Source organism: Rutidosis leptorrhynchoides, chromosome 1 (genome assembly GCF_046630445.1).
Source record: "Rutidosis leptorrhynchoides isolate AG116_Rl617_1_P2 chromosome 1, CSIRO_AGI_Rlap_v1, whole genome shotgun sequence".
Lineage (NCBI taxonomy): Eukaryota > Viridiplantae > Streptophyta > Magnoliopsida > Asterales > Asteraceae > Rutidosis > Rutidosis leptorrhynchoides.
In genome coordinates this window covers 144,207,160-144,218,069 of record NC_092333.1, presented here as the reverse complement: position 1 = coordinate 144,218,069, position 10,910 = coordinate 144,207,160, and the positions used below count along the sequence as shown (strand labels likewise).

The window sequence follows — 10,910 nt, the reverse complement described above, 5'->3', positions numbered from 1 at the left end:
AAGTACCCTCATTTACTCGGAGATCCGATGATGCAAAACCTCGAGGAAGAAGCGACGTTTACTACTTCTAACAAAATTTCGGGACGAAATTTCTTTTAAGGTGTGGGTAATGTAACATCCCGTATTTTTCCGTTAAATTATTTTAACGCCCGTCTTTTTCTTTGATAATATCTTTCGTTATCTAAATTCGTATCTTTCGTTAATTAACGTTCTTAATATTTTCGTTATTCGATTATAACATCTCCTGTTTATTCTTGCGTATTTAAATTAATTCGTTTGGTTAATTCACGCACCCGCTTTTAAACTCGAGGGACTAAAGTTGCCAAGTGGGCAAACTAGTGACTAGGTCAACTAGTCAACCCACCCCTCCCCACCATTCATTTTCATTTCATTTCTTTTCTCTTTTTCTTTCACCTATTATTTCCAACTTTGAATCCTTTTCATCTTCTCCACAAATTCATCATCTAAATCAAGAATAGGAAGCTAGCATCAAAACGAATCGTACTTTTGGAATCCTCTCTTCATCCTCTACGTTTTGGTACCAATTTCACTACTTGCGGTAAAGTTTCTAAAAACTCTAGATTTCTCTAAATTCGTTTTATAGACTTGAAATGGTGTTAGTTAGTGTCTATGGCTCGAGTCTAGCATGAATATGTGATTTATTTGCTCGATCTTGTTATTTTGCATAAACTAGCATGAACTTGAAATGGGTGTGTTTAATCTTGAGTTTTGGATGATTAAATGTTGTGAAAATATTAAAGTTCATGTATTAAATGGGTTACTATCATCGTTAGCTTCATTTTGGTATGTAAGTTGATTTAGAAAAACTTCGTTAGCATGATTGTTGATTTTATGATTTTTGGTTAGGGTTTGATAGACTTAAAACGAACTTTTAATGCATTGAATGCTTGTTGATGTTGTTGATAAGTGTTTAGTTGCAATGTATGTTTAATTACCTTCGAAACGGCATATCGTATGTGTAAATTGGATTCCCGAATCACCATTTGCATTTTTGAGCTTGAAACGTTAAATAATGATCATTCGGCGAGATTTCGGGTATTGCAAATGATGTTTTAGTTTAATTGTATTCCTTGTTAAATTACCTTTCCAACGATATAAGATACGTGTTTTGAATGTTTACGGTTCATTAGTTGTGTTTGAAAGAAGCTTGGTTCGTGCACTTGAAAATTCAGCAACAGCACATGAAACCAGGGGCCTCGCTATAGCGAGCCCTGGTGTGCACAAAATCTCGCTATAGCGAGAAAACCCCTGACCAAACTCAATTTTTGATTTTTGCACTTTCGTTCCCGCTTACTCTCAACTCCGTTTAACATGAAATTTTGCCAACATGCTTATATATGACTACATTTTTTTGTGTAATGGTCGGAAACCCGACCCGACCCCGTTGACTTTGACTGTGACCAAGTTTGAATTTTAGTCAAACTTAACCAAACACTTATGCAATCGTTCTAACTTGCGTTTATACTTATATCTTGCATGATAATAATAATAATAATAATAATAATAATAATAATAATAATAATAATAATAATAATAATAATAATAATAATAATAATAATAATAATAATAATAATAATAATAATAATAATAATAATAATAATAATAAATAATAATAATAATAATAATAATAATAATAATAATAATAATAATAATAATAATAATAATAATAATAATAATAATAATAATAATAATAATAATAATAATTATAGAATACAACCTTTGAAGAAACAAGCATTTAAAAAGAAACACCTCTACCCAGGCTCGAACCCGCGACCTCTCGCTTAACCGACAACAACCCAAACCACTCCTCTGCTGATTACTTTCTTGTAATATTTTGCAAGTTTGAATATTTAACCGATACTAACTGTTATCTTTCTAGCATCACCATCATCCATAACCATAATCAAATCGTTACATCATCATCTTTAATACGTTTTATTAGAAACGTAAACTGGGTCTTGGCCCAACAACACAGCCCAATATCGAAACTAGTTATTAGCAACCCAATTAATTGCACTTAGCCCAATATGAATTTTTAGTATGGTTGGACTTGTGCCTGGAGCTTGTTACGATAAAAAAAAATATAGCTGTGAACCTCAAAAACAATCAAAAGCTTCCGTTCACCCTAATCGTCTACTGCCTCTCATCATCACTATCTTCGTAATTTCTTCACTACAAATCGTCACTACTACCATCATTTGTTTATAGAAACGCTAAGTAAATGATAGCAGCAATAATTAATGGTTTGTGTATGGTTTTCGGTTCAAAATAAACCAACAACTACCTTGATTGTGTGGCTATTCGAAAGCAATAGAAAATAGAAAAATAACAGAAGGAAAAGAGTAGTTTGAAAATGGTTTTAGTTCTTCGACTGTGGGTCTGATTGAAACAGGAACCGAAACAAAACAGCAACATGTAGTCGATTAGGGTTGACCTTGTGGAGCTCTTTGGAGCTCGTCAACAGCTGCAACATCAATAAGTCGAATAGGAACAGGAGATCAGCGAGCAAGGTAGCTGCAAGTTTTTGTTTGGGTTCGTAGTGATCGTTTACAATAGCAAGAGTTGCAACTATGGAGGTTTGATGTTGGTTTAAGGCTAGTTGTAGTAGTGAAAGCAAGCTGTAGTCGTATGGTGGTGATTGATGTAGAAAGCAAAACAGTAGCTTGTTTGTATATGTATTAGTCCTTAGTTTTGTCGTTTGATGATTGGGTTAGAGAAAGAAGAAGTAAAAAAGGTGTTGATGGTTTGGTGATCATCAAAGTGGTTTGTTGTGGGTTTGATCGAGTAAGACAGGAAATACAAGTATTAGTTGTAGGTTGTTCTTGGGTGGGTTTTTAAATCGAAAGTTAGTATCAAAGACAACGATTATATGGTGATGGTTTAGATGAAGGTGTTCGAAGGTGGCTCGTGGTGGTTCCGGTGATGGAGTGGTGTCGTGGTGGTAGCAGTAGTTCAAATTAGAAAACAATGGAATGGCGGTTGAGGTGGTGAAGAGCTAATGTGGGTTTCTAAAGGTAGTGATGATTATGGCCGATGGTTGCAGGTGGCTTACGGTTTATTTTGCTCGATCAACAAAGAAAGACACATCGGGTTTAGGTGGTGCTTGAGTTGTAAACAATAATAGCAATAAAAGGTATAAACAGCAACAATTTTAAATGTGGTGTTTGTGGTATGGTAGTTGGTGTTATGGTATATCGAACATCAAGGGAAGCCAGGAGAATAGAAGTAGTTTACATGGGTTAGTGTTGTAAGTTGAAAACAATATACAAGAAATGAAATTTACAAGTTGTCTAGTTGGTGGGTTCAATTCATGTACCATATATATTACTATAATACAATATAATAATATGCATCTTCAAAAGAACGTGTAGGAAATGAAAAGAGAAAAAAATATATATCTCCTATTTTGCTGACAGTTTTAGACGTGTATTCTTTCGTACTCCGTTGATAATCGGTGGCGGATAAAAGTCTTCAGAAAGATCCCAAATTTTTACATTAACTATATTTATTTATTTTAGTCATTATGGTATAAAATTCGATCATAAATTATTAAACAAAAACTAACTCACTGTTCACGCCCAATCCTGGGTAAAACATAAATTGTGTTGAAATTTATTAATTAGCTTCTAAATATATTTTTAATAAACCTAAAATTTATATAACTCATTTTCGGATCATCGTTCATTTTAAAATCACATAAGTTCTTTTATAACTTGTTTATTATCAATCGAATGATAATTGAGTGTTACTATCATTTTTCAAATAAATTCGAAACTATATATATATATATATATATATATATATATATATATATATATATATATATATATATATATATATATATATATATATATATATTCAATACACTTTATATATATATATATATATATATATATATATATATTTTAAATAATTATTATTATAATATCCTATTTTTATTTTACCCTACATGAATAAATTTTAGTAACAACAACATACAATATTTAAAATTATATTTACAATTATTATTTATATACATATATACACATATCAAGTTACAATTAATTGTTCGTGAATCGTCAGAACTGGTCGAAGGTCAATTGATTACATGAACACAGTTCAAAAATTTTGAGACTCAATATTACAGACTTTGCTTATCGTGTCGAAATCATATAAAGATTAAGTTTAAATTTGGTTGGAAATTTCCGGGTCGTCACAGTACCTACCCGTTAAAGAAATTTCGTCCCGAAATTTGATTGGGATGGTCATGGCTGACAATAAAAATATTTCCATGACTCATATGAGTTGAAAATTAGAGTTTTATCATCAGTGAAAAATATGGATAAAGCAATTTGATTTCGTGAAGAGTACGAGTGAAGCTATCACAAAATAGTGAACTGAGAAATAAAGATCCGTCTTAATTTTTACGTAGTCACGATTGAATTCCGGAATTCAAGGGATTTAGAAGAAAATCTTCGAAATCTAAATAAGATTTGATTCTTCGAAAATTAAGGAAATTAGGATCCTCTTTGGTTAAATGCGATAATCTGTTTTGATTGCTCTGTCGGATATTTCACTATAAATGAACTTTTTCCGTCCCATTATTTCCACAACTCTCATCTTTTATACTTCAATTCATATTTCCGAAACATTTGCCAAATTATCAGAAGTCACTGGAAAAGATAGAATTATTGTGATGACCCGGAAATTTCTGACCAAATTTAAACTTAATCTTTGTATGATTAACATTTCCGACACGATAAGCAAAGTCTGTAAAACTGAATCTCAAAATTTTTGAACTACTTTTATATATTTAAATACCCTTCGGTTGTTTTCGACGATTCGCGAACAATTATATATAAATAGATACATATATACTATAATTTGAAAAGGTAACAATGTATTAATTGTTTGAGACCGTACATTAAACTTATTGGTTTAAATATCTATTTGAATATATATGATAAGTTGGAATATTTATTATTAAAATTTATTTATAAATAACTTCCAATGTGTATTTAAAAACTGATTTATGTATATTAAAAAGATATATACATATATATAATTTCAAGTTATTTAGTAAACGATAGTAACATTCGTTTATTGATTCGATTGATATTTAGATAAGTTAACTAAAGCATTTAAGATGAACCAGCAAAACACTAATTTGCTACAGTATTTTCAAATCGCTACAGTACTCAAAATGCTACAGTGAAATTGACTTTGCTACAGTGACTTTGCTACAGTAACTTTCCTACAGTAAACACTATTTTAAAATGTATTTTAACAAATAGCGAGACGATGATTTATAGATGTAAATGACCAAAACACTCAAATGTATAAGTTATATTTTGAGTGATATAATTTAGGGATAATTTAAGGCTATATTTTGACTAAGGTACATGTCCCAAAATGTAATGTACAAGTTTTCTCAGCGTACGAAGGGACATTCGAAAAACCGGAACCGGGACATAAGTCGAGTGACGACGTACGACTTATCGAAACAAAAATTACAAATCAACTATGCACGAGAATAAAATATAATATATAATTAATTAATTTAAATTATATATTATATATATTATAAAAATATGTCGACGAGCTAGTTGCCAAAACATTGTGAGCTGGAAAAGTTTCCCATGCGATCGCATGGGAATTACACTGCCCAGCCATGCGATCGCATGGCAGTGGAAATCAGGCCAGGTCTATAAAGCTCGCAAGTTTTGTTCGAATATATTTACTTTTTTTTTTCAAAATCTCTCTGTCTCTCAAATATATATATATATATATATATATATATATATATATATATATATATATATATATATATATATATATATATATATTATTAAGATTAATATTATTATTATTAATCTTATTATTTTTATTAGTAATATTATTAGTATTATACATAAAATACTACGACGAGGTTATGTCCAAACGATTTCAAAACAAGTTTACGAGCAAGCTAGAGTTAAGGAAATTATGGGTTATTGCCAAGGAGGTTATGGGTAACGTTCGGGGGTATATTTGTGAATCAAACCTAGTGTTTATCATCTCCGTTACGTCTACGTACTTTTCTACAATATTAAATCTCAATATTGATACGTTGAGATCTATGGTTATTCGATACTCTGAGTTTCGATCACATTACGATGAACGACTTTATATGCTGATAAGGTGAGTTTCATAAGATCCCTTTTACTCTCTACATTTTTGGGCTGAGAATACATGCAAATGCTTTATTAACCGATATACAATATTTATATGCGTGAGTTTCATTTGCTCCCTTTTTAATTGATTTTGCAATATACATTTTTGGGCTGAGAATACATGCACTTTATTTTAAACGCAATGGATACAAGTACATACTAAATTCTACACCGAGTTTGAACCGAAAATCCCTTAGCTTTGGTAACTAGTAACTGCCGGTTATAAGAACTAGTGGGCGCGAGTAGTTATATATGGATCCATAGGGCTTGATATCCCCGTCCGAGCTAGAGCACTAGCCTTTTAACGGACGTATGCTATTTGAGAAGCGTACACGTTGGTTTGCGTGTATTTATTAAGATGATTATACAAAGGGTACAAATTATATATACGTTAAGTTTAGTTACCAGGGTGCTCAATTTCGTAGAATATTTTGATAAACGTTTCTAGATGAAACAACTGAAATCTTGTGATCCACCTTTATATACAGATTATACAAAACATTAAAACTATGAACTCACCAACCTTTGTGTTGACACTTGTTAGCATGTTTATTCTCAGGTTTCCTAGAAGTCTTCCGCTGTTTGCTTATGTGTTAGACAAGCTATGTGCATGGAGTCTTACATGGCATATTTATCAAGGAAACGTTGCATTCACCAAATCATCACCATGTATCTTATTTTGACTGCATTGTCAATGGAGTACTATTGTAAACTTATTTACGGTGATTGTCTATATGTAAAAATCATCAGATGTCGAAAACCTTTGATTTAAATATTCATTTATGGTGTGCCTTTTCAAAAGAATGCAATGTTTACAAAACGTATCATATAGAGGTCAAATACCTCGCAATGAAATCGATGAATGACGTGTTCGTCCATATGGATTTGGAGCGATCGTCACAATTATCAAGAAAATATATTCTTGATTTTGTTTAGAGATTTAGTAGAATGTAAGAGTCATGTAACATGGCACATGATGACGGTAGGGTCTATGAATCATCACGTTCCATTAGAAACTCAGCATGACTTACTGTAATATAATCACGTTGATCAAGTTTCATTATATTATACTAACTCATGCTTCAGTTCCCAACACTACTTCAAAACATTCAAATTTTAAATTCGAATTTTTCAGAATATAGAAACTAATAGTTTTCTTTCTGATGTAACACTGATATCGCGAAAAGATAAATGATTTCAGATAAGCATAGTTATGAAAATATCTTCAGAAATATCGAGGATATTTATAATGAAAGATACGATGATATCTTAGAATTTTTAATATCGATGGATGATGAAGAAGATTTGTCTGTAAAGATTTAGAGTCAGAAGCAAGATATTCGTTAATGGTTTCAGCAGATACTAAATCATTTGGATTCTTTGAAGGTAGGTTTAGTCTTTGTGATTTGTCCACAGCCTCCTTCATGGTTTCCTCAATCCATTTTTCGGTTCTAATCTTTCTGAGCTTTGTCAACATACTATTCTTTATTATCAATCTTTTGGCTGTTAAGGTCGTTTACAGTTTTTGTTGATTCATTCAACTTTTCAAAATTCAGAGTATTGATTTACAGATTGGGTGCATTGCAGAATTTCAGAATGGAAGGTCATAATTCTAAAAGATAATTGTTATATGTACATATATAACTGTTGATGTAGAAACGCTGCGAGATTTAAAATACTGATTGTTGATTTCCGGTAATTGGTATGGCAATTCTTGTTACAAGATGTAGACGAGTATATGATGGGGTTTCCATGAATATAATGACTTTTCGGAAAGTCAAAGATCAATGAAGTTGCTGGTAAGTTTACTGCTAATGTGGTGGGATATATACGGTTCCCCGGTAACGATGACGAAAGACAAACTTATATGTCAAAGTTATAATAAGGCTAATCCGAATGAAAGTCAAAATTGATTTGCTGAAGCTGTGACAAAATTGGCTACTTTGGAAAGGGATTGCAAAGTTATTTTCGGTAATAACAACGCCAAAGGAGCTAGTATAGATACGTGTTAAACGTTTACTCAGGTTTCGAGTGTTTTCAGGTGCATATTTATATGCATCAATCTTTTCTTCCGTAGATGAAGTGCGGTTGGTTCATCCTCTCGATTGAGGTGTTTTCAAGAATCATGAAAGGTTTGAACGCAGATTGTAATCGTCAAGATACAAATGAGGTTTAAGATGAAATCAAGTGGCAAACTTGAAGAAATTTTTAGTTTCATATATTATAATCAATATTTTAATTCATTTTAATTGTCCAATGTTAATAGTTCACAGTTAGTAGTTCAATAATTTATATATAGTTTAATATATAATATTCGAATTAATTAATACGTATCGTGACCCATTGTATACATGTCTCAGACTCGATCACAACTCAAAGTATATATATTATTTTAGAATCAACCTCAACCCTGTATAGCTAACTCGAGCATTACCGCATATAGAGTGTCTATGGTTATTCCAAATAATATATATAGATGACATCGACATGATATGTCAAAACATTGTATACGTGTCCCGGTATTTAAAATGCGTAAATAACAGTATTTAAATGACGATAAATAAAGTGCGTAAAATAAATAACAGAAATTAAATGACGATAAATAAAATTGCGAGAATTAAAATTGCGGTAAATAAATTACGATAAATAGATTGCGATAATTAAAATGTAATAAGGAATTAGGAACAGTTAGTTAGGTACAGTTAGCTAGGATATTGTTAGCGTGGATTCTTAACAAAATTTCTCATTGTTAATTTGTTTGTTTCTAACAAATTTTATTTTTGTCCAATGTTTTCTTTATTATGCCACTTGTTGGATTCTGACAAGTCAAAATCCAAATATGAAATTGAATGAAAATGATTATTCTGTGGTGAACGAATTCGTATATCTGTGGATGTAAGTAGGATAGTAAATAACCGTTGAATCAGATTCGAAGAATGTACAGTGTAACTTATTAATGTGAAATCTAAATATTCCTCTGGTATTACCTACCTGTTAAAATATTTTCACCATTAACAGTTTGTAGAAAAGAATTTTTAATTACAATCTTTATGAAAACATATATACATATACATATACATAATAATAATAATAATGATAAAAATGATAATTTTACTAATAATAATGATAAAAATGATAATTTTACTAATAATAATAACGATAATATTATAAATAATAATAATAATAATAATAATAATAATAATAATAATAATAATAATAATAATAATAATAATAAAAATAATTATAGAATACAACCTTTGAAGAAACAAACATTTAAAAAGAAACACCATTGCCCAGGCTCGAACCCGTGACCTCTCACTTAACCAACAACAACCCTAACCACTCCTCTGCTGATTACTTTCTTGTAATATTTTGCAAGTTTGAATATTTAACTGATACTAACTGTTATTTTCCTAGCATCACCATCATCCATAACCATAATATGAATGAAAAAAAATTAAATAGATATGAATATGAATACGGCATCACCCGATCCATATCTGATTCATTGCCATCCCTACCCGTGACAGACCCAATCAGAAAATTATGAACTTTTTTTCTCACATAAAAAAAGAAAAACCAAATTATGAACGGCTGACTCATCATTATTACACAATTGCAACTCAAATCTTCGAATCATTAATAATAATACAAAATTATTGGCGCCAATGATATTATGTATAAGAATTTTGAATCTAAAATTAATACAACAGTATTTTTATTACGATCCATTGCTATATTTGCATCCCTGTAAATTCTCATTAATAAAAATTTACGTGAAATAATGTCTTTCATTCAATTTTTCACCACATATATCTGTACAAATTTATTTATAACACCCAATCATTCTCCCAACTTAACCGGTCGTCGGTTTCAAAATCAACTTAATTTCCGACGACCGCAATTTCCCGAAACCCTAATTTTTAAATATACTTGCATAATCACAATGACGAGACCTAAAATCATTTTCCGCCGTTCACTAGAAGAACGCCGCCAATTACTCCAGAAACACGCTTCATGTCGGGGCAATCGAATGGCGGAGGTCGCCGGACATACCACGGCGGAAGTCGCCGCAGTCTGTTGCTGTTTACCTTGCGCACTCGTTGATTTTATGGTTCTGACGATGTATAAAGTGCCGGCGGGTCTTTGCCGGAACGCTGTTCGTCGGTCCCGTGGACGACGAATTTCGATAAACCGTCACGGAGGTAGTGGTAGCGGAAGTGAGTTTAGTATTGGTGAGGATGAATTGTCGATGCATCCGGCGGTGATAGCGGCGGCGGAGCGGTTTATGGTGCCGGAGAAAGATAAAGATGTGGTGGCGTTGGAGAATGAAATGTGGGAGAAATTTTCAGAGCGTGGGTTTTGGAGAAGTCCTTCACAAAAAGAGGGAAATTGATTGATCAGACGTCGTCGTGTGACGACCAAATGTAAAATGTAATGTACCTCCTTACGGAGTTGTACGGTACACGTTAATAATACATGGAAGAACATAAATATTTCCATGAATTAAGGTTTGTATTGTATGAATATTACTCGTAACAAATATATTCTTTACATAAACATATTTGATTTTTGATTTCTAATATGAATTTTGATTATGATTTATTTTGTAGTTTACATTTTTTTTTCCTTCAAAATAACGAATATTTTTATAAGAAACGGAAAACGTTTGCGAACAGAAAACGAATTCAACGAGAG

The 10,910-nt window shown here is 31.4% G+C and overlaps 1 protein-coding gene across 1 annotated transcript; it reads left to right on the top strand.

Moving 5' to 3' along the window:
- The first annotated feature begins 10,158 nt into the window (after positions 1–10,158).
- LOC139889811 (uncharacterized) lies at positions 10,159–10,608 on the top strand. Its single transcript, XM_071872737.1, has one exon. The coding sequence runs from the start codon at positions 10,159–10,161 to the stop codon at positions 10,606–10,608; it is 450 nt and encodes a 149-aa protein (XP_071728838.1).
- The last annotated feature ends 302 nt before the right edge of the window (positions 10,609–10,910 follow it).

Coding starts and splice junctions, on each gene's coding strand:
- LOC139889811 (XM_071872737.1), top strand. CDS start 10,159: ATGACGAGACCTAAAATCATTTTCCGCCGTTCACTAGAAGAACGCCGC.